A 24,957-nucleotide genomic window follows, 5' to 3' on the forward strand; every position below is an offset into this window, starting at 1 on the left:
TTGTAGTTAAGTACCATTTTAAGTACTTTTACTTGAGTATTTCCATTTTATTTAACTTTTACCCCGAATTTTGAACAATTTTTCTCCTTGACATTTATCTGACAGCTTTAGTTACTAGTTACTTTGCAAATGCAGACTTTTAATTCCAAATCTAATGAACAAATAAATTATGATCTGGCAGTAAATTACGTTACGTTAAAGCTACTTTTAAAATTTGTAGATGGAATTAACATCACAAGGCAGAAACATTATTCAACTATGATGCCTATTCATCAAATAAAGACTATATTTTTATTATTTGTTTTTATTATTAAGTCACCTAGTTTCTTGGAGTAGTTCTGTAGGCTAACAATGCTAAAATGTAAAGCACATAGTGCTTACTAAGTTACTACAAGTTGAGTAAATTAAGAAATGGTACCTCTACTTGTAGATGAGTACTTTTAGGCCTCTGACCTCTGTCACCTCTGGTAGCTAATTACACCCCAATAAAAAAACCGCACACAATCTGCTATGACAGCATTTAAACACCATCTCCTCTCCAGTCACAGAAACTAAAGCACTCTTCACTTCATATATTTTTATAGTCATGATCTAATTTCAGGAATTAGATCTCTGCGACTAAACAAAACAAAGCGTGGGGAATTCACCACCACAAAAAAATACAAAGGATAATAATTCAACTGATGCCATTCAACAAACACTTTATGACGACGCGCGCTCGCCCCGGGCGTGAACGCGCACGTCAGGGCACGCTGTTGGACCACCTGACCAGCTCGGTGAGATCTGGTTGGCTGCGTACACTTCACAACGTTAAATAACGACGCGGTGGGTCACGTGACAGCATCTGCTGCTGCTGGCTGAGCGAAGCGTGTTAGCAGGTAAGCGAAAGAATAACGAGTTATTAAGCTAATATTATCTAAATATGTTTCAACGACCCAGGCTTTTAGTTATACATATATATAGACTGAAAGCATTAGTTGAAATACATTGAGTCACCGTTCGTCCTGTTTTGTTGTTTAGTTAACTAACTAACTAACTAGCTAGCTAACTTTAGCCAGCGTTGCTACTCGTACGGCATTGTATGCGGATGGGCCGTTCACATGCTGCCAGCAACTGTCGGAGCGCAATATTACCGGACCTCACGTTTTTCGACTACTTTCTCTCGTTATTACATTTACAGTACCAACATGTGGGATTGCGACCGTTGTAAATGTAAATTTAACGCTGCGTTTTTTCGTTTTAAGTTGTGTTAGCCTGCTGCTAACATTAGCTAAACCTGCCTTTCCTGTGAAGTGACTAACGTTAGCATTTCTTTCGGTTTACACAAAGGGTACATCTTCCCACTTGTCACGTTGTTTTTATTCATGTGTCGCTGAGACTGTACGGACTGCCGTGACACAAAGGAACGGGGTAACTAATTATGTAGTGACACTATGGATGATCTAGCCGGTAGAATATAGCATTTTATCGGTAGGAAGCGTGTTGTGATAACGCACACGGAACAAAGACGAGCGGTTAGCCAGGCTAAAGCTAGCGTGCGCAAGTTGACCTAACGTTGATGTGATCGTCGGCTCATGTTTCCGTGGGACTTGTTAACGTTCACCAAAATAAGATTAAGAGTCAGTCGTTAATCGCGTTGCATACATGAGATATACAGCGTTAACAATGGTAGCTAAGGTTGTGTTTTGCTGTTATTGCTAACAGTTAATTAGTTTCTTACGTTCTGACAGACAATGGCACGATCACAGCTGCTAACGTTAGATTCATTCGTCGTGTTCCCACGTTTACAGGGTTCCACTTGGTAAAGTAGTATTGTTAGTTTAAGAACCAGTTTGCGAATAATACACAATAAAATCTAAAGTAAGGTAAATACTTTCAGTTTTACTATCCACAGCTTAGGTTGACATGTCCTAGATTCCTTTGTGTGAGTTACATGCCAAAGAATGTCCTGACGTTGATAAAGAAAAACATGTCATAATTCATACTCATAACAGTTTCTGGTGAACACTCGCTGTGTTTTGTGTGGGAGACTAACGGGGGGTATTGTAAATTGACACCCGGACAGTCCCCTCTTGGTAGGCTAAATTTAACTGGGGAGGTGGGGGCGACAGATGGGGTTATAGTCTTACATGGTATACTTGACAACAGTGAGTCTGTCTGCTCATATTCGGTATTCTATACTGATGTTGCACATTTACCTAGTATTTCACTAGGCACTGTGATGATGTGTAACTGGCATTTGACTTTACCTCTATCCCATCTTTCTTTCTCCTGCAGATTTTTCTATTTTGTACATACATTGTTTTGTATATACTGTATATGATGACGTCGGTGGTAAGCACTCAAGCCCGGGGAACTCGGGACAGAACGCTGCCCACAACCACACAAACCACACAGCCACAAAAACAGATACAGGTGAGTTTTCATCATTGTACAGTACCACTTAAAAGTTTGTGAATGGTTTTGAATTTTGATAAAGGTAACCCAGTTTAAGCAATGATTCAAAAACATCAAACGTCTAGATTTCCTTGGTATCCAAATGAAATTGCAGTCCGGCTGCATTTTCATGCCCTCTGCTATTCTGATGTTTCATGTCTCCCTCCTTACGAACACGATAAAACAAGCATCAACATCAAATTCTAATCTCGATAGTGCAGTTCTGTAGAAATGTGCCTCGGCTCAATCAAACGATTTTTTAGAAGAATAGTTGTTAATGCTTAAACGTAGCTAAAGGGTTTGGACTCCACCAGTCAACAGTCAGGCAGGTCATGTACATAGAACAACAAAGATCACACAAATGTGAATTCTGAGTAGTACAAGCAAATTCTACAGGAGAATGTCATGGTATCCGTCCATGAACTAAAGTTCAACAGAAAGTGACTCATACAGGACAGGACAGGACAATGAAGTGAAACAGGTTGTCCAAATGTTGTGGAAGGACCCGAAGCAGGAAATTCATGCAAAGAAAACCATGTAGCAAGCCTGCCTGGAAACTGTTCTGTAAAGACAAGGGGATTAAAATCCTTTCAAGCATTTAGCTGAGGTTACGACTGCAAAAAAAAAGTGCCTGTCACACCAGTTGTCTAGTTTTAGGAAATAAAATGTTTTAGACATTTCTTTCAGACAATATTTGTTATATATATTAATATGTTTAGAGAGTTATTAATATTGAAAGTAAAATGTTAATAAGATGTTCACACTCTGGCTTTTAGCCTACATCTTACATGGGGTTGTAATGAATAAAACCCAGTGGTCATGCGATGATTTATTTTTTAAATATAAAAATGAGACACTGTATTTGCATATTGTTTAACTGAACTTTGTTTGTTTACCAGGCCACAGCAGAACAGATTCGTTTAGCCCAAATGATCTATGACAAAAATGATGCTGACTTTGAAGACAAGGTCAAACTGGTATGACTAAATGTGTTTATGCTTATACATGATTTAGACACTTATCTTTTAGATACCCTCATAGCTTCATGATCTGAATTAACAATGTTTTTCTGTTTTGTGTGCTTACAGCTGATTGAAGTGACTGGGAAAACTCAAGATGAGTGCATGGTAGCCCTCCACGACTGCAATGGAGATGTAAACAGAGCCATTAATTTTCTGCTGGAGAGCACTTCTGACACAGTAAGAGTCTATATACATGTTCAAACCATACTGATATTTCTGTATGGTTGTTTGCAAAGTTGTAATAAAACTATAGGTGTATTCTTTTTTTAAAGTAACTCTTATTTGTTAATTTCTTTAAGAATTCCTGGGAGACTGTGGGGAAGAAGCGGAGCCTCGGTAAAGAAGGGGGACCCTCAGAGATAAAAGAAAGCAGAGAGAAGAAAGGAGGCGAGAGGGAGGTCAGTCGTGGACGTGGGGGTTCCAACAGAAGGGGCAGAGGCATCAGCAGAGGGCGTGAAGGTAAAGGAAGGACAAAAGGTTGTCCTATCTAATGCCACATATACAGACGTTTTCACTATGTTACACTATGTTAAAACTGTACCTGCTCTGGGATTGTTCTGTGGCTCCATGTGCTGGTGAAACACATCACCAAAGATCCATTTGGGTGAATTGATCCAGCCATCTATAGCCTTAGAACTAATAAAATTATTACTTTTTATGCTAGCAGACAGCATTGTATTTATTTTATTGTATTCTCTTAAGGTAACGCATACCGTGTTAATGCCTAATCTACCAAGGCTGCGCACTTGTATGCAATTGACCAATGCTGTGCCTTGCCTTATGATGTCACATTAAATCATTAATGTGACATGAGAGGGGCTGCATTTAGAGTTTTAAACGTGGCATGAAGGGGCCTACAGGCTGAGATTTTTACATTCTTATAAGATTACTGTAAGCCACATTGTGTAACATGGATGTAATAAAGAACATCGACTTTCATGTATGCAGACTGTACAATGATAGCACCTACTAAATCATGGGCTGTGGCACAAGTCAAGAACAAATAATAATAATAAATCATCTTCAGCATGCAAAATCCATCTGCGCTGCTACAGCTGTAAACAAAATGTCATGTTACGTTTACACAGTGCATCAGTGCGTGTGGTATTATGATTGGTTGTTCAATAGGGATGGGTCATTTAGAGATGGTCATCCCAAATTTATGAGAATTTTTTCCCATGCTATGTTTATTTGCAAGACCATGTCTTTGATGGCCATGCTTGACCCTCTTTCACCTGTTTTTGAGCCGCGTATTGACTATCTGATCTGAAGTGTATCTCTGCCCTAAGGGTTGAGGTTTTTTTCTTCATTTATCAGTGGACTATAGCTTTGGTAATTTTGGAAATAAAACACTGAGATCAACAATAAATTGCCTCTCAACATGTGTAATGTTGAGCAATCTGCAACATGGATTAGTTCATATGTGACTGTCGACTTCTGCTGCCCCAAGAATGATCAAAAACAAATCAGCCAGACATAACTGCATGGCGTGACCTTACTGCAAAACACTTGGTCCATTATTATTCAGAAATGTTAGTTTTAGTATCAGGGGTTTGATAATTGTTCAAAATACAATACATTTAGAAAAATGATGGAAGTTATTTAATTGGAAATGAATCAGAGGCCTTTCACTAATGATGTCCAGTATTGAGTTTTCATTGTCTTAATTTTCCTTGACCCTTTGTTTCTTATTGGGTTTTAGGTCGATTTGAAGAGAATGGGTTTGAGGTGGCACCTGAAGAAAGAGGAGGGGACCGTGGACGCAGGGGGCGTGGCAGAGGTGAGCAATAAAAAAATAAAAAAATTTAAGTTTGTTAGTGATGACTAAATCAGTTGTTGCTAGCTACCAGCTACATTAATATGTTGTATATGTTTTCCAAAAAGGGATTAAGCTGGCATCATCTATTTATGTCTGCACACATTTAGATTATTACAGCACTTAACATGTAGAAAATACCTCTGCAGCTGCTAGTGCATGATGGGACTTGGGTTTCCAGAGTGGACATGGTGTACTGGTAAAATCTGACTGGATTTGTAGACATCCTTTATAACAAATTATGTAATGGAAAGACCAAAGAAGGTATCACTTCAAGACACATCAAGGTGGTTATGCTGTAACCGTGAACAAATACATGCATTCTTTTAGCTGCTTGTTGCTCAGAATAACTTTTCATTGTGTTAATTTGAACATCTGAGCCAAAAATAAAATGTAATTTTAGGGTGTTCTTCGTCTCAAAGCTTATCGTATGTTTTGACATCACAATTTGTTTATCATTCTGGTGCAGTTAAGAAATGATGATTCATTTGTTAACGTGTTGCTTGTTAACTTCTAAGGACAGGAATTTAAACTTTATCAAAATTACACATGGTGTTTTCTAAGATATTGGTAAAGATCAGTGGCTGAAACACTGATTTCTCTGTAAACATTCTAAGTGTGTGATTTTGACGCATAGCTACTTAATCATCTGTATTTTTATTTTTTTTTGTGTGTTCTCAGGTGCAGGAGGTCGCGGAAGAGGAAGAGCAGCTGCTGTCAACAGGTTCACTTCCCAGGGAATGGGGTAAGAATGTGTATTTAGCATAAGTCTTGAGTCTGAAGTGCAATGAGGATGTGATGATGGTGATTACAAGCACATATCTCAAAAACAAATGTGTGGAAAAAATAAGTTTCTGAATATCCTCTTTGAGAAATTGAAAGACACTTAATTTCTGTTGTCAGTAGCAACAACAGTCCAGGGGCATAATCCAGAAAGTTGTTTTATTGAAAACTCAGTTTCAGGTGAAGGGAAATTGTAGATTTTTACTTCCAGAAATGTATGACTTTAGCTCTGAGGCTGCAGTGAACCTAACTTCCTAACTTGCTACCTTGCAGGTTTTCTTCAGCAATCTGAGTTTGTCTGTCTATATATTAAATCATATATCTGAAGAGACTATTCTCCATCTTTGTCTGGGTTACCCAGGTCCTAACTATCCTTAAATCTTTGGACACATTAATCTCGCCAGGAACTTGTGATGTTGCACTTACAATTCTTTAAGTGTCTTGTCACTACTGCAAGTAAGATGTGCATCTCCTGAATTAAAAAAGTGTCTCTGCTCTTTATTTTTTGGTTCACATGGTAAATTGTCATTTCAGAGTGCATCTGATGCTCTGCTAATTGAGCAAACATGCACTTAAGTCTCTGTAAACAAACCCAGTTGATTGAAGTGACTCTGATTGTTTTTTCTGTAACTGAGAGCTGTTGACTTTTCTCATCTCAGTTAATCAACTTAGAGTTCGTTAAACCAGCTTTCTGGAATATATCCAAAAACGTATCTCTGTTTCTTTTGTCTTCTTATCTCTCCTCTATGCCTATTCACTCTTCCCGTCTTTGTTTCCCTCGCTCTTATTCTTTCAGCACCTTTAATCCTGCTGACTACAGTGCTAACTCTGGAGCTCGCCAGGAGAACTGGGAAGGGGATGTCAACGAAACTGCTGAGGGAACTGGTAAGAAAAGTAACAGAACATAATGCCAATTCATTCTTTCCTGTGAAATGGCTTTATTTTTGAATTCAGCATCATTTAGTGTTGATGCTGTACTAAAGAGGTTATAGTACTAATATTATGTTCAGTCAGCTACAATATGAAAACATATCTTGTTTAAACTGTTTTATTTATTTATTTTTAGGAACATGGGGAGGCAATCTGGAAGACTGGACTTCAGAAGACTGGAATGAGGATGTAAGAACCTTTTATTTATTGTAGAAAAGGGATTTGTGATACTGCTTACATTGCCATAAGTCTGTATTGGCCTTCATAATGAGGAGAGTTATTGGCTACTTATGTTAACTCATTAAAGTACTGATGATTTGACATGTCACTACATTAGTCTAGTCCTATTTGATTATGAATATAGGCATGTATGCTATAGAAAATATTTACATTCAAAAATGCTTCCTGCAGAGCACCACATTCAAGCTCCTCTGCTCATTTGTGCAAACCGTTAATAAGTCCAGTCAACTAGTTTGTGTAGTTACTCTTAAACACTGTAATAGGTGCAGGTGACCTGTGTTCTTTTGGTCTTTGGACATTTTGGGCAGGCAGAAAAGAAAGTGGTTAGGTCAGGGTCCTCTCAGACCAACTAGACAACAGGGAGTCTAATGAGTTTAGTATGTCAACAAATGATATTTCACAATTTAAGAGGCCTGCACAGGGTCTGCAGACTAGCAGTAATTACTGTATTTACTTGTAGAGGTGTACAAGTGCATGCAGGGGTTTATGGAGCCTCCAACAGCAAACTGATCAGAGTTTGTAATTCTTGTCCTTTCTTACAGTTGTCTGAGACCAAAGTATTCACTGCCTCTTCAGCTCCAGCAAATCACATCACACCTGGACACAAGTAAGTCACTGTATTGAAGTTCTAGTCTATTTGAAATACTACGTAGTACATAGTACAGGCTTAATTTTAAAGAACAACACTTTACTTGTGATCACTATGTCAACACTTTCTTTCTCTTCTCACTTCTTCGTCTCCTGTCCTTCTCTAGTGTGGACCTGTCTACCATACTCCCTAAAGCTGGAGTGGGTGGAGGAGTTCCTCTGGATTCTGAATTGGGGGCAATAGTTGATAGTCCCTCAGCTGAGGATTTGGGCCAAAGCTTGGTGTTTACCAATTCCCATCACAATGGACGCACTGCAACACACAGCTACGCACACGCCACAGCCAACAGCTATGCCCATGCCGCTGCTGCAAGCACTACCTGTGCACATCCTGCACTGGTACAAATGGTTTATATATATTATCTACCTACATATGACTGACAGATGATATCAGTGTGTTCAGTTCTTGTTTTGCTTCTGTCATCTCCCCAGTCCTCAGTCTTGGGTTCTGGTTTTGGGTCCCTGAATACACCTAAGCCAGCCCCTGCCTCTGACATCAGGACATCAGAGCAGCTCAATGGGCCTCGGCTTGGTCAGAGAGCCAGTCAGACATTGGCCAGCAGCAGCAGCAACAGTGTCTCCAAAGATGCAAGGCCACCTCCAATGCATAGTCCTGCACCTTCCACCTCCCCGTCTGTCGTTGTCAAGGCTCAGCAAGTGGAGAATGGCCCTGTGACTGCCCAGCACTGTAAGTTTATCTCAAATGAGAAATCCAATGCAGACATTTAAGACACAATCATTAAATATGTTATTTGCCATTGTTATTGATAACAATGCAAGACACTACAGTGCACTATATTTATCCTCATTCTCTTCAGTGGAAATTAAGCTTCAGCCAGAACCATCAGCGGTGCTCAGCCATCTGACTCAGAGGCAACAACAGTCCTCAATCCTTCCCACCACAGAGCCTCTGGGCCTATCTCAGTCACATGCTCCACAGGTCCCCACTCCACCAGGTAGGACTGTACAACATTATTGTAGTATTCCGTTAGAGGTTTTAAAGTCAGCATAGCACATAACATCAGAGCTGCAACTTCTTGTAGATTTCTGTCATTTTTAGTAACTCTAAAGTCTCTAAAGAGACTTTACCTTTTACGTTTCTGTTGATAATTTTCAAAAGCCAGATTAATAGCAGCTGGATAGTGTAGTGGTAAGAATGGCTTCAGTAGGGGTCATTGGGCAAGACTTCCTTACCCTGCCTTTCTCCCTTGTATCTCACTTTTAAGTTGCTTTGGATAAAAGTGTCTGCCAAATGACTAAATGTAAATTGACCAGCATTCAGTGTTCTAAAAGAATAAAGGGTTTTTCTTGAAATCAATGTGCTTGCCTTTCATATCTTTGTTAGGCCATGAGTCCTCTATTCCGCCTTTAAGAGATGGAGCTTCTCCAGGAGTGAAGCTGCCAGGCATCGAGGCTCCCATCACAGAACCCCCTCAGCGGCAGCTAAAGACCCAGAAGCGCAGAGTACCTCCTCTCTCAAAAGTAATCTCTAAGAAAATTTTAGGAACATTTTAACAGATAAAACATTAAGAAACCTCCATTCTAAAGACCAGTATTGCATATATTTGCCCAGCTCTGCTTAATCTCTATTTTGTGTATGTTAGATCCCATCATCAGCAGTGGAGATGCCGGGTTCAACCGACATATCTGGCCTGAATGTTCAGTTTGGGGCTCTTGACTTTGGGTCTGAGGCTGGTAGTGGAACAGCGGACATGGCACAGACGGAGTCAACCAGGGAACAAGCCCCGACTCAGGCAACAGCCATGCCGATCCCTATTCCCACACAGCAGCCACAGAGCAGTTTGTTCTCCAAGCCAGGATCTGTGAGGTGTGTTTAAGTATTTCTGTGTGAGCCATAGTTGTGGAATTTTATAATTTTGGGTTAGGCAGTCTGTTTAACTGTTTAAGGTTGAATGAGAAGCAGTGAAACTACAAGAACAGGTTTTGTCAATGAACTATAAGGGTTTAAAAGTAAATGATTAGTTTAGTTTGTTCATAGCTAGAAGCCACATGTTTTTGTTTTGTTTGTTTTTAGCCTGTAATACATATTTACACGTCTTTGTCCATATTTCTCCTTATTTGCCTCTGAACAGTGAACACATGAGCTTACCCACCTTACCCTCGGCTGTGTCAGATCCCAGCTTCCCTTCACCATCTTTGGGCTTACCCAGTGCCACACCCTCGCCATCTCTTGGTCTTCCTAGTGCAGCAGCTCCACCCTCTTCTGCAGCCTCTACTTCAGCCAGCCGCATAGACAGCAGTGGTCCAAGGTCCTTGCCACCTCATCTTGGCTTCTCTCAGAGCAAAGATGTCTCATCAACTGTTGGTGGACCTCTTACAGTGAGAATAAACCTTTATTGCTTTCTGTATAAATATGTCCCAAATGACTAAACACATTTCACTGTTCTCATTGTCTGCTTAATAAAATTGTAAAACTAAAACATTTCTTCCTTATAGAATGGCTATGGTGGCATGAAGACACAGAGCACACAGGACAGTAAGTACTATTCTAGCAAACTGTAGTGGAGTGGTCACTAAAATATAATACAATAAATATCGGTTGCGGTTGTTAAGTGTCCCCTCAGTGAAAGTTTAAGTTGGATTAAGGGCTTCACATACTGCTCTGTTCTCAACATTTGTTTCCCACATTTATAATGTTTGTCATTTCTTCTATATTGTAAATCTTCACCAAACATTTTCAACCAAATTAAATTCCTTTCATTTTTTTTTTTTTTAAACCAGCTACACCTTCAACGTCTAGAACAGTGAAAACTGAGTCTCCTGTTATGACAAGTGACAATGGACCAGGTCACCATGTCCCTTCACCTGCAGTCACATCTTCCCATGCTACACCAATCAATCCTCTCAGCAAGTAAGAGATGGTTCTCGTGCACTAACATGTACAGGGTGCATTGACTCTGTTTGTGTCATATTTGTCTGGAGATTATGATGGTTACAAGCACATATCTTAATCCTATAATGTGGAAATATCTGTTGCTGAATCTCCCATCTTGTTGGTTATACTTAATGAATACTTTTTGCAGCTTTTTCCTATTTAAGTAGAAGTAGATGGACACAATCACTTAACTTTTTTTTTTTTCCCCTTCTAGTCACGTGAACAATACTCACTCATCTGGATCTGTCCTTGCCACAAGTTCCTCCCTGACAGTAAGTGTGTATATAAGCATTCACATAGATTTGTTGAAATTGTGAACCATTGTTTTGCAGTAGGATTCTTTAGATGCAGGATGTTTTGAAGCTGAAGAAGAAAGAACCTTTTTTATTTATTTTTTTCTCAATATGTCAGTAACTTGACTTACACAAGTTGCGTTCCTTTCACACACTCATCTCACCCTGGTCTTTCTCTAGATAAGTAATGAAGAGAGCAGCAGCAGTAGCAATCTCCATGCTTTTTCATCATCGTCATCCAGTCAAGTTGTCAGTCCCAGTCCTTCAGCTCCCTTGGGTGTCAGCAACTCAAACACCAACAGTTTGCACCCATCCGGAGCACCAGGACTAACTCCAAATGGCACAAATACCACACTCTCAGCTGCAGGCAACCGCACAGCACCCATGCTCACCACCACCTCTGGTAAGCTTATATCATCATGACATAGAAAGTATAAACAGTTCTTTGAAATGAAAGTCCACTTTAAATACAACTACACTGTTTTGTGCTTACAAATTTAGTCAATAAAAGCAAGACTATAGCAATATAATACTAGACTATGCGATTAATATTATCATATTTATAATTTATAAATCACAAGATAACTGATTTAATTTCTTGTGTTCATCCTCTTTCCTAGGTAAAGCTCCTCCCAACTTAGCCCAAGGAGTGCCGCCTCTCCTGGCCAACCAGTACATCATGGGCCCTGGTGGCTTGCTCCCCGCCTATCCAGTAACTAAACATTTTTTAATCAATTATTTACTTGTTATATTAATTAGCCCTTGAGATTTTTTTTGTATTTGTATTAGTAAGATGAGTATTTCTGTGTTGCTCAAGTTGCTTTATTCTGTCAGTGTGTTTGTTAGATTTCATGTCTGTATCTACCAAGGGGTGATGTTGGTGGAGTTGGTTCTAAACACTAACATTCCTCAATTCAATTCTTAATTTCAACAGCAGATCTATGGATATGAAGACTTGCAAATGCTACAGTCTCGCCTTCCGATGGTGAGTATGTTTAATTTGTTGTGTATCCTGCTGCATATTACTTGTTTACAACAACACTTTAAGCTAACACAATAATTTCACGTCTTTACATTGTTTTGTGGGATTATGATATCCTTAAACCACTTAGTGCTAAGTGGTATGATCAAACATTGGTATTTTAGTATATTTTTTAAGGATTTCTTTGTGTGTCTGCCTCTTTATGTAGTCCAGTGGCTTATTCTGCTGTCCGATGTATGTAGAATATGACATTATGTGAATAACTAAGAAACAACCTTAGTATTAATGCTTGGTTATTGTAATGGCACATGTCGGTTAACTGCAACCTCCACAATTTTAGTCCAACTGGGGACTAGGATTTGTGGTGGGGAACAATACATCAATAACTGTGTATGATGCACCGATTTAAATAAATAACGCAGCATAACAGGGACCCCACTCCCTTTCTTCACAGGACTATTATGGTGTAACATTCCCTGGTACTACCACTACTATGCCTGGAAGAGATGGCTTAGCTAATAATCCATATTCTGGTAAGTTGGATTTTTTTGATGAACTTGCTTGATGTTGACACAACAATTCCCAGTTTCATTAAACTCCATGTCTACCCATATGCTTAACCTTTTACAGTTCTTGACATAATCTATTTTTTTCAACTTGTCTTTTTCCTTTTTGTCTCCTTATGTTTTTCTCTGCAGGTGAGGCAACAAAGTTTGGCAGGAATGACTCTTCGTCTCCAGCTCCACCCACCAGCTTGTCTACAGCTGGAGTGCAGTCTCAGTCCCAGCAGGCACAGCAGGCAGGCACACAGGGGCAGGGCCAGGGACAGAGCCAGGGTCAGCAAACACAGAACCAGGCCTTCCTCAACCCCCCTCTGCCCCCTGGTTATGGATACACTGGTAAGATAGAGTCAAATTATGTTTTGATGACCAGAATTTGGGAAAATTTATTTTCCTGAAAAGATATACAAAGCAGTTGCTTTGCTATTTTTGGCTTCTTGTTAAAATTTCTATAAGAAGTCAGATTAAATATGTCAAATTTGACTTTATCAATCGAATGATGTTCAAGTGAAGAAAAAAAATCACTTCTCAATATAATTTATTACTTGTAATTTGCTATCATACAGGTCTGCCATACTACACTGGTGTGCCTGGGGTTCCCTCAGCCTTCCAGTATGGCCCTACTGTCTTTGTGCCTCCTGGTTCAGCCAAGCAACCTGCAATGGGCCTGGCTAACCCCTCTAATCAGTACCACCAACAGCATCAGCCCAATTATGGACAGCATGCATATGGTACAGGTAAGGCCAGTACAAAACTGCAATGTTGAGATGGTTTTAAAACAAATAACATAATATTGTCTTTAAAAAAAAAAAAAAATCGGAACTTTAAAACTTTAAAAATAAGTATAAATAAAAACAGAATAAAATGATGTGCAAATCATCTAAAACCTAAATTTGACTGAAAATAGTACAGACAACACAGGCAGATGTTGAAACTGAGACATTTGATTATTTTTTTATGCTCATTTTCACATTAATACCAGGAACAATGGGGAAAATGTTTCCCATTCTTCCTTGATAAAGGATCTTGGAGCCTTCACAGAACATACCCATGCTCTTTTATACCATACTGTCACGTATGGTGGAGTTTTAACTTTTCACTGATGAAAAGCCTAATGGTCCCAATCTTTAGCCTAAAACACATGGTGTCCAAGATTTAAGCAAAAAACCTCAAATTTTTACTTGTTAAAACCCCGGACAATTTCGTGCTTCACCTCAATCCATCTTAACAGAGCTTTGGACCAGGTTTTTTTTTTATTTATTTATTTATTTATTTTTATTTATTTATTTTTGCAGAGTAGATTTTAATTTTTTTTTACACTTCACTGACTTTGAATTTTGGAAGTGTCTCTGAGTCCATGGAGTGAAACTAGTTTTGGTGGGTTAGCTACAAACCTTTTCACAATATCAAACTTTTTTGTGATGCACCACAGGTCTCTTGTACTATAGGCAGTCAACAACTTCTGTAACCTGAACTCGTAGGGTAACGTGGTCAGTTGTTGTTTCCACTGTATTTAACAAAGTCCGCCAGTAATGGAGAGAGTAAAAAGTTATCAAACAGCTGTTAAACAACACAAGCTTGAAGGAAAGAGGCATTTTTGCTGCTTTACAATCTTTAAAGTCTCTTCAACTCATAAAAGTGCGGAATAATGTGCTTCGACACTGTTCTTGTTATATTGTTTGATACATGGTAGCATGCATCATCATAAATCAGTGATAGGTGACAGCACTGGGTGCAATTACCCCTAACCCCAACAAGTACCTGGAACTTAATTTAGTGCTACCTTCTGATGGGTGGCAAAATTTAGCTGCCCAAACGTGTCTCCACTGCAGACAGAGGACAAAGGAAACAAAAGCTTAAATGGTAGTTTTTGTTTTCTGAGTACATTATTGACAGTGTCAGGTTATGTGTACACAGAACATGGCAGAAATGAGGTGTGAACAATAATGAGGTATATAAAATTATTACATTTCCACTTTCTGTATATGTACATGAAATGCTGCATGTGTGTGGTGTGTGCGTGTCCTTTTTGTTTTTTGGCTTGTGCTGCATGCATGGCTCAGACCCCCTGCTGAGGATGGACACAACTCATTATAGGCAAAGTCTGCATTTTAGCCAGGTTACCTTACTGCCTCTCTCTCTCCTGCCCCCTCTTTCTTCTCTTCCTGTTTCCTCTTCCTCTCTTTACCTCATCTGTTTCCCATCTTTCTCTTTTTACCCACCCCCTCTCCTCTGCTCGCTCTGGCTCCTCTCATCTTTGGTACTCTTCCTCCTCATTCAGCCTTTGATGACCTGTCTCAAGCCCACGCTGGGGAGTACAGTAAGGGAGGGTATGGAGGCTCTGCCCAGTCACAGGCCAAGTCAGCGGGCAGCGGCCCAGGGAAAGGTACACACACAACACGTGTGCACACTGTAACAACACACACAAAGTCAGTGGTCTTTCTGTGAGGAAAAACAGATGTACTCACAATTGCAGATGATTCTACGGTCAAGAGTGTTCTGGAGAAAGGTGTGTGTGTGTGTTATATGCACGTTTGATTGCTTTTTAATTGCCCATAAATGGAAATGCCAAAGGGTGAAAGTAGTGGAAAACATGCATCTCCTTATTTAATACTGGCTTCCTCCTACTGGCTGGCCCCCTTCTAACAATGGAAATTAACATTTGGTGCTTTATATTCACTTATCAGCTATGATGTGACAGTTCTTGTGATCCCTGTTCTTCCCATTTAACCATTTGATTTTTCTTTGTTCTGTTGTTTTCTTGCCCCCTTTTGGCTTCTTCCCTTCCCTCTTCTCTCTCATCTCTTCCCCTTCTTTTCCCTTTTCCCTCTCTTTGTTTTCCTCTCAGCACCAGGACTGTCTGGGTCAGGTACCAGTGGAGGAGTACCTGACATGGGAGGTTCAATCTACAGCAAAACACAGGTGAGTGTTTAGATAAAGGCTTAGGACTTGTTTTTGTAAGAGTCTTAAGTCACACGTCCCTGACCTTTTCTGTAATAACCAATTAAGCTGAAGTACATAGATGCTTGTGAAATATAATTTATTTCAGTACTAATGGACATGTGTACACTATATTCAGTGTCTTGTGTCTCTACCATTCTCAGTCATTTGACAAGCAGGGCTTCCACACGGGGACACCGCCTCCCTTCAGCCTGCCTTCAGCACTGGGGGGAACAGGGCCCCTGAACCCTGGGGGTGCTCCTGGCTATGCCCCTGCTCCCTTCCTGCACATCTTGCCGCCACACCAACAGCCCCACTCCCAATTGCTGCACCATCACCTCACACAGGACGGACAGGTAAATTTAAGTCTCCACATACTAGGGATGTCACACTACCAGAAATTTGTTAGTTGGTACCAATACCACTGAAGTTCTATTATACTCTATTCCAATTTCAGTACCGCTGCAAATAAATGAAAGATGTAAATATGAAAAAAAAAATTCAAATAAGAAATGGTGTAGCCTGACAAAAAGCAAAAAGCGTTAACCTAAACAAGCTAATGTTAACTTCTGGTGTGTGTGTGTGTGTGTGGGAGGGGGGGTACATTGCATCAAATTGCTACAACAGATGCAGCTGTGTTGTAGTTCACAAACACTAATTGTAAGATTCCAAGATTTGAACATGTTAATGATATAATGTCAGTGTAAAATTAACAACTTTAACCATCACATGGAATCGGGATGTCTGACTTTAGATGCTTAGCATTAGCTACGTTTGAGGCATTTCCATGTTTTGTTCCAAAAGCTGAGACTGAGCTGAGATTTGTGTACCAGCTCTTGGTAACTTAGTTCATAACCTGTCCTTGATCATCTGACCTCAGACACATTTTTCCCTCAAAGTTGCTGCTCTTCTGCCCCTGCACCATCTCACCTGTTGTTGGTGGTGATAACTTTCTTCTTGCTTTTTCATTTAACATTATACTATACTTGTAAATGTATTTGCTGAGCTCATTGGTGTGGGAGAAATCACACTCTATGGCCACTACTAAGAAAACAAGTACCACCATTTTCCGGATTTTGTAGTTTGTAGGCTTGGTACCAGTATTGGTCTTGTGACATCCTTATCACATTACATTACGTTACACCTGGGGTTTCACTAACGTAGTATGCATGATAGTGTTATGTATATTTGGATGTTAATCAGTGATTTTTATTTTTTTATTAGATTGTTTGGTGAATGGTTGTAACCATGGCATAGTGGTCTTGATAATAATACCATTATAGTGTACTAATCTGCATTCCTGCTGTGTTCTTTTGCACCAAATAGTCCCAGGCCAGAAACACCTGACCCCAAGAACTAACAAGCCGTTTTGCATATCAGCTCCACCTCATGAAAGAGTTCTGTAGGTTTGAGCTTGCTGTGTATGGGTCTGAGTAACCACAGACCAGTCGGATAACCCATGCTGACCCCTGTTCACTACCAGGTGATGGTAAATGTGTTTACCTAGGCTACAGGTAGAGGTCGGGTTGGGTGTGGATTTCATTTAAGGTAGAGATAAGTGCTGGTAATGCATAGGGTCATGTACAGAACATTGCAGCTGCAGGAAATGTGAACCTCTAGGGTTTTCAATTTAAGAGGAAATAAGAATCATGTCAATGAGATGACAGGTGTGAGTTTGTGAAGGCCCTCATTTTTGAGTCTCTCAGCAAACCATTTTGTTTGAAAGAGCTATTAGCCTTCATGGAAACTGAACAAACATGTTAAATAGTTACATGGTTTAAACATCACTGTTTGATGATTGAATGGACTTTTTATTATTTTCAGGGTGGTCCTGGTCAGCGCACTCAGTCCAGCAGCATGCCCCAGAAAACCCAAGGCAACAAGTCCAGCTACGGCAGCTCCCCCTACTGGGCCAACTGAGGAATGCTTCCTGCTCCCCCCCATCCCCCAAAAGGCTGTGTGCGTGTGTGTGTAAAGTTAAAACAAAAAGCAAATGGAAAGACACACTACCCTCATAATGAGCAACATTGGGCTTCCTAGCCCTGCTCCCCCCACCTTCACAGGTCCTCATAAGTCTTTTGGGTTCTCTCTTCCCCCCCTTTTCAAAATTGGTTGTACATGTAAGATATTTATGTATGTATTTATATATATACTGTATATGTAATAGTAGAGTATGAAATGTGGTTGCTGCATTTTATTTTTGAAGGACTTTTTGTTTACTTTTTCAAAACTGCAGGAAAAGATGTTACAGTAACACAGAATGAGATGACGATGGTGAGAGCGAGTGAAAAGAGAAATGATCAAAAACTTCCTGGAAGAAACCAGAAAAAGGAAAAGAGAGCAATAGCACTGATTGCATATGAGGACATTTCAGATGGGGGTGGGGTTTATAATAACTAACTGCTTCTGTCTCCTCTTTTTTCTTTTCTTTTTATACATAACTGAATGACCAGGCTCATCCCCCCCAGATTTCGTGTCTGTCTCTCCCTCCCATTTTCTGGAGGGTTGCCTACTCTCCCTTTGTCAACACCTACCCTTTAAAGAAAGACTTGCCCATCTAAATTTTATATTTTAATTTAATTTTAATCCTGATTTCCCTCAAAATAAAAGTTCTGAGCAGTTGGACCTTTTGATTTGTCTGAGTCCTTTTGTATTTGTGTTTGCACATTTCTTTTCCCCCATCACTTTAAATTAATTATGTGGTGTTATGCGAAATAGATCAGTTGTTTTTTTGTTTTTTAAGTGAATAGTTCCTAAAACTGAAATTAACATTTTCTGTAGTCTGGTTCATGTAGATGTGGTCTCTGTAAGAGTCTTTTGAGCCAGTTGGCCATATGGTTGCCCAGCTTGAGTGGGAGACAGGTGGTTTTCTGATTACAGTGAATCTATTGTAAGACATCCCCTTTTCCCATGAAGTACTTGGTCTATGGTTCCATTAATCAAAGTAGCCATAAAACAACGGAACATTAAACGGTGTACGAATTAGTTGATTTGTACCTTGGCTCCTGACTTGGCAAAGTGTTTACTTTAAATTTCTGAAAAGGAGAAAATCATAGTTAGACCATTATTATACAATACAGTTCTTAGGGCAATCATTTCAAAATTAACCATCACAGTGGTTAACATAGGAAGAAGTATACATTTATGAAATACAAAGATAAATAGATGTGGAAAGATGGTGCTTCCTGTTGTTAGTTTAACACTGATGCCATGGTCTCTTCTGTTTTGTCACAACCCTGCTATGTTGAAAGATGTAAAGCAGGTAGAAGTGCAGAGAACTGTAAAGAACCTTCTTTTTCAGTCAACCAAAACAGTTCCCTGACCAATTATGGCAATTTATAGTTAATCTTAAGAAATTTAGCATTATTTTCAGCAGTGCTCTAATGTTTGATGTCCATCAGTTTCACATCACAATATGGGAACACCAATGTTGGATAGTAATTGGTTTATGTCAAGGATGTTTAAAGTTAAACATTTAAGCAAATGTTTAGGAATAAGTAAATCTCCACCTTTAAAATATATAGACATCCTATGTGTGATTTCATTAGTCACCACTAGATGGGAATATGTAGCCATATACTGTGTATAGTAATTAACTTACAAGGGCCATACCATAGACACACGCAAACAAACCTTTGGTCCTTTTTCACATAGGACGACAACCAGGTGGTTCCAGCCCACTAGAACAAAGACAAAAATCATCTTTTTATTTGAGAAATCTGTAGTTATATGACATAACCATGGCCCCGGGTTTGCCGAAATACACAGTAATAAGTCATGTTTGGGATACGAGAGGTAGGAAATTCAGGCAGTAAATACAGAAATTAAAGGAAAAAAACAAGAATTTGTTGAGAAAAATTAAACGTAACATCATCCAACCTCTAAATGTTCTCACATTAGTGATTTGAATGGATGGGGAGCGTTTTAACACACTACCATACTGAACAATGCTGTACTTATACTAGCATCCTTACTTGTGAATACTGAGGGAAGTTTAAGTTGAGAATAGCATTTTCTCTGCCCCCCCCCCCTCCTTCCATCTCTGTTCACTGAATGTAAAGTGTGTGAGTGTGTGTGAAGAGCCTAAATAACCTTGGTATGTGGCTGACAAAGGAGAGGGGGACAAGAAGAGAAGGGTGGTGGTGGGATGTAGAGTGGAGAAGATGGAAAGTTGGTGAGTGGCAGGTGCTATTGTGGTCTACGTGCAGGAACCTACAGCAACAAGGTCAAATGTCAAAGTGAAGTTGAAAGGTCAGTCTTCACTGCCTGGAAGCCCACCCACTGAGAAAAACAGATAAGGAAATATCTAAAGGAACAGAAAGACAAGATGTAGCATGGGCCAAAATGAGAAGAAATAATTATTTTCAGGTGAACAAGAAAAGGGATGTAAAAGAAATAATAGGTAAAAAGAAGAACTGGGAAGCAAAGAAAACAACTGTACAGGAAGGAAAGGCCATGATGGAAAAAAGGTGGGTAGAAGTCGTAGCAGATATGTAATTGCAAGATGCATCTAAATGCAAGAGGCACATGCTTGACAACACCCCCTGTGTCAATGGGACAAGAAAATCATGAAGGAGGTTCCCCTCTTCAAGTGCTGGGCTTGATAGTGAATGAACAAATTAGCTGTGTCCTTGGTGAATAAAACAAGTTGGGCGCAGTTTCCATTTGGGTCCATCCTTTGTGTGGTATCATGGGGGTTGTGTGCATTTTTTCCCCAAGTTGTGTTTGGCCTAAACACATGATGCACCCTGTTATTTAATTGAAGAGACACAGGAATGCACACAGGAATGCCCCTCAGAGTGTTTGTTGACACTCGTGAGCGCTTCGCACTCAGATGTTGACAAAGACGTTTTGTTGGGGTTCACTCGGTTCACTCCCTGGAGAAGCTCGGGGCTGTGAAGCTGTCATGCGGGATTTTGTGACAGTTCAGCCCTGAATGGAAATTTGGGGCCCTAACCTTCAAGGCAGCCTCGTGACCTGGGTACTTGATTTAGATACTCAAATCAATTTCTCCTGTGTGTCGTCTCCTCTCCCTTTTTTCTTTAAATTACAAGCCCTTCCATCCACTCTGACTGAATAGAAAACGATCGCTGGGTGTTTTTTTTTTTTTTTTACTCTCTTTCATCTCCATCTGGGCGACCATGAGATGTTCTTGTCCCCCCGCTTGTTGTGAAATGTGACAGCGGGGGCCATTCAGCAAGAAATTGGCTGCAATTAGTGCAATTATGCTGATTTTCACTTGTGTCCCATGCAGAACAGAGTTTTCGCTGTGCACAGAGACATGCCCGGGAAACTGCTGCAAAACAAAAACCCATCAGTCAACAAAGGCTTTGAATGAAAGACTCCACTGCAGATAATACCAGGCACATTCCATAATGACAGAGTTTAGTCAGCTGTGACCTGTGTTGCAATGGGGGGCATGACATCTAGAGCTTCACTGATTAAGGGGAAATAGGCAGTAAAGGCATATGAAGGGCAGAAGTTCTAATTGGAGGTGGTGTGTGCGTGACCCAGTCATAAAATAAGGCCGGGGTTGGCAACAGTGTGACATTATTAAATACATCTCAGTTTTAGAGGGCGCAACCCATCAAGATGTAGTATCAAGATATCTACAGGCTTATTCATGAATCTCAATAGTCACATTTTGCTGTTTTATGTTAAACATGAACACCATGATTTCTGTTCTGTACGATAGCGTTTTTTCATTAGATGGTGTCTGAGGTGGAGGTCTCAGTTTACTCTGTTTTACATTGGTATGTCTGTGTCAATATTACCCAGGAGACTGACCAGACTTGCATTCAGCAAGTTCATTGCATTCAACCTGCATTTCTATGAGTAGCAAGAGGGAGCGGTCCCCAAAAATGTAGGCTAAAGCATCCACTTGTTAGCTGCTGGACTTTAGAAGGGGGGGGTGCTGCTCCTGTGCAGCAGTTTGTCTCAGCACAGTGGCAGACATTTCACTCACTGACTGACGGGTGCTGATGGTTTGAAATATCTCTGCTCTTCTCAGCGATGGTTATCTAGGCCAGTCTACCAACAAGTCTACTGTGGACTGAATCTCGTGTGTACTATAATATTGTGTCCAAACTGAAAGATGACTTCTGCCCTTCATATGTCATATGCCATGGCCCTGTCCTGGTCTTTCTGCTTTCTTCATCTGGATTTGAAATGTGGGATTATGAATAATGTGTGATGTGGGTTAAATATAGTCAGATATTGGTCAGATGTGAACAAATGTAAAGGGCAGAATGTCAAATTTACTTGAGTTTATTGTTAAACTAAATAAAAAAAAGAAATAAAATAAAGAGTCGTTTCAACTTTTTTGCCAGCTTTTGTTTCCCTTATTTCCTGCAGAAAGTGTTAAAGTTGTGTCCTAAGTAGCTCCCCGTCTCCCAGCTGACCCCCCCCCCCCGTGCTGTGGGTCGTGGACGGCCGCTCGGCGGACTGTCTTTAAGACCCAGCGGAGCTCGGCAGGGAAGCCCCGCGGCTTTAGTTGTTTCTACTCTCCCGAGTGTCAGCTAGTTATTTGTGGGGAGGCGCTGTAGCCATTTCGCCACATGAAAGCCCGATGAGCTGAGCGACCAACATCCGAGTCGTTCGCGGAGAGGGGAAATCAGCTTTGAGGAGCCTCTGCGCGCACACTGACGTCCACGAGCTTGCGCGCAAAGACGCACGGCACGCAGACCAACACACTTCCTTCTCCGCCGTGGAAAACAGAGAGAGGACACGCGAAACGCAAACTTCCAACTCTCCCATGTGGACAGCAGGGCTTTGCGGATAAGGTCTATTTCCCCCTCCTCGGAGCTCCGTTACTTCCCCCTCTCTCCCTTTATTTCTCTGTCACGGCTTTTACCCGGAGAGTTGTGTTTCTATGAGAGTCTTGCTCGGCGAGAAGAGAAGTTTGGTTGTTTGCCTGGTCGGCTGAGGAGGAGGAGGAGGAGGAGGCGGCGAAGAGTCGGGTTAAAAGTGGGGGAAGATGGTCCGCAACGCCGCTTGGAGAAGAAGCTTGTTGTGCGTCCTGGCGCTCAGTCTCAGCTTCGCGTCCCCGCCGTGCACAGCTCGGATTTACACCAACCACTGGGCAGTCAGGATAGCAGGGGGACCCGAGGTAGCCGAGCGGATAGCGGACAAATATGGCTATAGGAACATGGGACAGGTAGGTGGTTTATGTTTCCATCTGAAGTGACCTCTTATTTGTGTGTGCTTCTCCTTGTGTGTCCTTTTTGTCAGCTCTTTATACCGCGGATGTGTTTATTCTAACACCAGCAGACAAACGATACGGGGTCAAACGTCAGACGTCGAAGTCCAAACCTAAACCATGAGCCCTCTGTGTGATCTTCTAACTGAGTCACTGTGTTGCTTTTTAACTCTCAGACAGAGAAGCTGTAGGGAACAAAGAAGAAGAAAAAAAAAAAAAACCCACCAAGAGCAGGATGGCACAACAGGTGCCTCCTCGCTGTGTTCCTGCAGATCATGTTCAGGTTGAGAGCTGGAGCCACAGGGAGCTCACTACCCCCCCCCTCAAAGCCACATCAGTCTCATGTGCTTCATCCTTTTGACACCCAAGTGAGACTGCTGGTGCTGTTTGGTCTGTGGTCTTGGAAATTACACCACAAGGTCCACAGTCACACAGATACGTAGTGTTGTATTTGTGCCACATATAGGGCGACTTAACTTTCAAAAACTCTCCTTACCCATCCTGTTTTACATTGGCTCAGTCATTTCTTTATGGAAACAGCTGCCAATGCATTTTCTAACACTGAGGATGTATATTTACGTGTTGCACTGCGCTGCTCTGCTTCCACAGTATTATCCCCGTGGGTTTAATCTTCACTCAGCCCATAACTAGTACCACTGGATCAGCTGCTAGGAAATAGCACAGTTGAGCTCTGCTGAGACTTAGGATTAATTCTTTAGATGTTCCCATTGTCTTTGTTAGTACATGCTATATGTTAGGCTGAAATTGTTTTCTCTAGATCTAGATTAATACTGAAAAATCACTGTTATAAGTGGAAATATTAAAACAAGTGGCCAGTATGTTATGGCACCAAGCAGTGCATCCATTCAGTGTGACAGTCTTATCTTACACTTATGGCCAAATGTACGACCAGTGCTTAGCAAATTCTAGACGTAAGTGCTGACCACAGCAGCCAAAATAAACACAATACAAAATATAAAAGCATAATTTTAATTATCATCAGATTTCTACATAGAATAAGGAATTCATGTGGCCACTTGGAATCTGTTTTGTGGATTAAAGAAATATGCCACACAAACATAGACCCCACACATACTCTAGAGTATTGTGACCAAAATGCGAGGATAGTTCAAGTCTGCACTTGCCAGCGCTCAGCGTGAAGACGGCGTGGAACAGAGGGGGGCATTCTGACAGGTTGTTGTGGGGTAGCCTAGTCAACAGCTATTGAACATCCCCTCCCTCCCCGCGTTATCCAGCCTGCCCACCCACTATACTCCCCAGAGAGCAGGCCTTAATGGCCTCGTTTATCCCCTTTCTTTGACGGGAACTAATGTGTAGAAGGCCCCCCCTTCCATACCAGCCCCCATAGGAATTCCCCTCTGCAGTGTAGTGTCACCCTCAACCCCCACCATTCGTCCTAATTTCCATCTCAATATGGAGCGTTCATTGGACTTTGACACCTCGTAGACAAGAGTTTTACTTCACTTCCTGGTTTTAGGGTCAGCTGAAAGCCGCTCCCATGGGAGCAATAACAGGACACTCTGCTTTCCTGACGTGAACTTTAACATCATCAACCCCCTTCCAACTCATATCGGGCCAGCACTGGTTTATAAGAAATCAAACGTATCAAATGAGATGGTTTACTGCAACTTTTTAGAGTTTGGTACTAATGTAGATTGAAAGTCTGTACACTACATATTTTCAAATCAATTAAACTTGCTTGGACTTTCATGAGGGTCGGACAGTTGATGATAAATCATTTGGCGATATGACTACCAAATGAGAAGAGGTTTTAATTCAGGAAAATAAAGTTACTAAAGAGAGAAAAGGTAGAGAAAACATGAAAAGGGTCAGCATAGTGTTCTTTACTAGGGTGGAAAGAGGAAAACAGACAAAGATAATCACACATTTGGAGATACGAGGAGGAGGGAATGACCTGGTACGATGGATGGATGGATTGATGAAAAGAGTTGGCATGGAGTGAGTGAGCACCTCGTTGGGGAATTCTGGGTAATCCTCTTAACCGTGGAGCCCCCTTCCCAGACTAAGACACTGGTCCACATTGAGTCTAAATCAGTTGACAAGGGCCCAGAGGTGGATATCTGTTCAGACTGGTGTTTTGAAAAGATGGGAGACGACTTTGCTAGTTGTTGAGAGGGAGGGTGTGTATCTGAAGCTAGACATGGACAGTAGGTGGTTGCATCAAGTTAGAA

At 40.8% G+C, this 24,957-nt stretch overlaps 2 protein-coding genes across 6 annotated transcripts in view; both read left to right on the top strand.

Annotated features, from left to right (window-relative positions):
* The first annotated feature begins 800 nt into the window (after positions 1–800).
* LOC113151067 (ubiquitin-associated protein 2-like) lies at positions 801–18,176 on the top strand. Of its 3 annotated transcripts, XM_026343889.1 has the most exons (30): positions 801–878; positions 2,278–2,415; positions 3,336–3,413; positions 3,525–3,635; positions 3,758–3,917; positions 5,161–5,238; positions 5,956–6,019; positions 6,854–6,942; positions 7,124–7,176; positions 7,770–7,834; positions 7,983–8,214; positions 8,308–8,563; positions 8,694–8,831; positions 9,221–9,357; positions 9,480–9,703; positions 9,969–10,215; positions 10,333–10,372; positions 10,618–10,747; positions 10,986–11,043; positions 11,245–11,467; positions 11,685–11,776; positions 11,999–12,049; positions 12,501–12,579; positions 12,745–12,945; positions 13,173–13,343; positions 14,888–14,992; positions 15,083–15,115; positions 15,455–15,528; positions 15,711–15,902; positions 17,371–18,176. In XM_026343889.1, the coding sequence occupies exons 2-30, from the start codon at positions 2,320–2,322 to the stop codon at positions 17,464–17,466; spliced, it is 3,573 nt and encodes a 1,190-aa protein (XP_026199674.1). In that variant the 5' UTR covers positions 801–878; positions 2,278–2,319; the 3' UTR covers positions 17,467–18,176. The 3 variants fall into 3 exon arrangements, with proteins under 3 accessions (XP_026199674.1, XP_026199675.1, XP_026199676.1); XM_026343890.1 differs by lacking the exon at positions 15,083–15,115; XM_026343891.1 differs by lacking the exons at positions 14,888–14,992; positions 15,083–15,115.
* Positions 18,177–22,032: 3,856 nt separating this feature from the next.
* Positions 22,033–24,957, top strand: part of pcsk5b (proprotein convertase subtilisin/kexin type 5b) — a 61,086-nt gene continuing 58,161 nt past the window's right edge. For 2 of the 3 annotated variants that reach the window (XM_026343887.1, XM_026343888.1), the window contains exon 1: positions 22,033–22,702. In XM_026343887.1, coding sequence (XP_026199672.1) covers positions 22,523–22,702 — 180 coding nt within the window. In that variant the 5' untranslated portion in view covers positions 22,033–22,522. The remainder of the gene's footprint in view (positions 22,703–24,957) is intronic. The other variant, XM_026343886.1, reaches the window with a different exon arrangement.

The sequence above is a fragment of the Anabas testudineus genome, chromosome 9 (assembly GCF_900324465.2).
Source record: "Anabas testudineus chromosome 9, fAnaTes1.2, whole genome shotgun sequence".
In the NCBI taxonomy this organism is placed as follows: Eukaryota; Metazoa; Chordata; class Actinopteri; order Anabantiformes; family Anabantidae; genus Anabas; species Anabas testudineus.

Bases quoted from the DNA above. Each gene is read 5' to 3' on its own strand.
- LOC113151067 (XM_026343889.1), top strand. From the start codon at position 2,320: ATGATGACGTCGGTGGTAAGCACTCAAGCCCGGGGAACTCGGGACAGA. The intron at 8,564-8,693 runs GTAAGTTTATCT...CATTCTCTTCAG, and splicing joins CCCTGTGACTGCCCAGCACT to TGGAAATTAAGCTTCAGCCA. The intron at 12,946-13,172 runs GTAAGATAGAGT...GCTATCATACAG, and splicing joins CCCTGGTTATGGATACACTG to GTCTGCCATACTACACTGGT.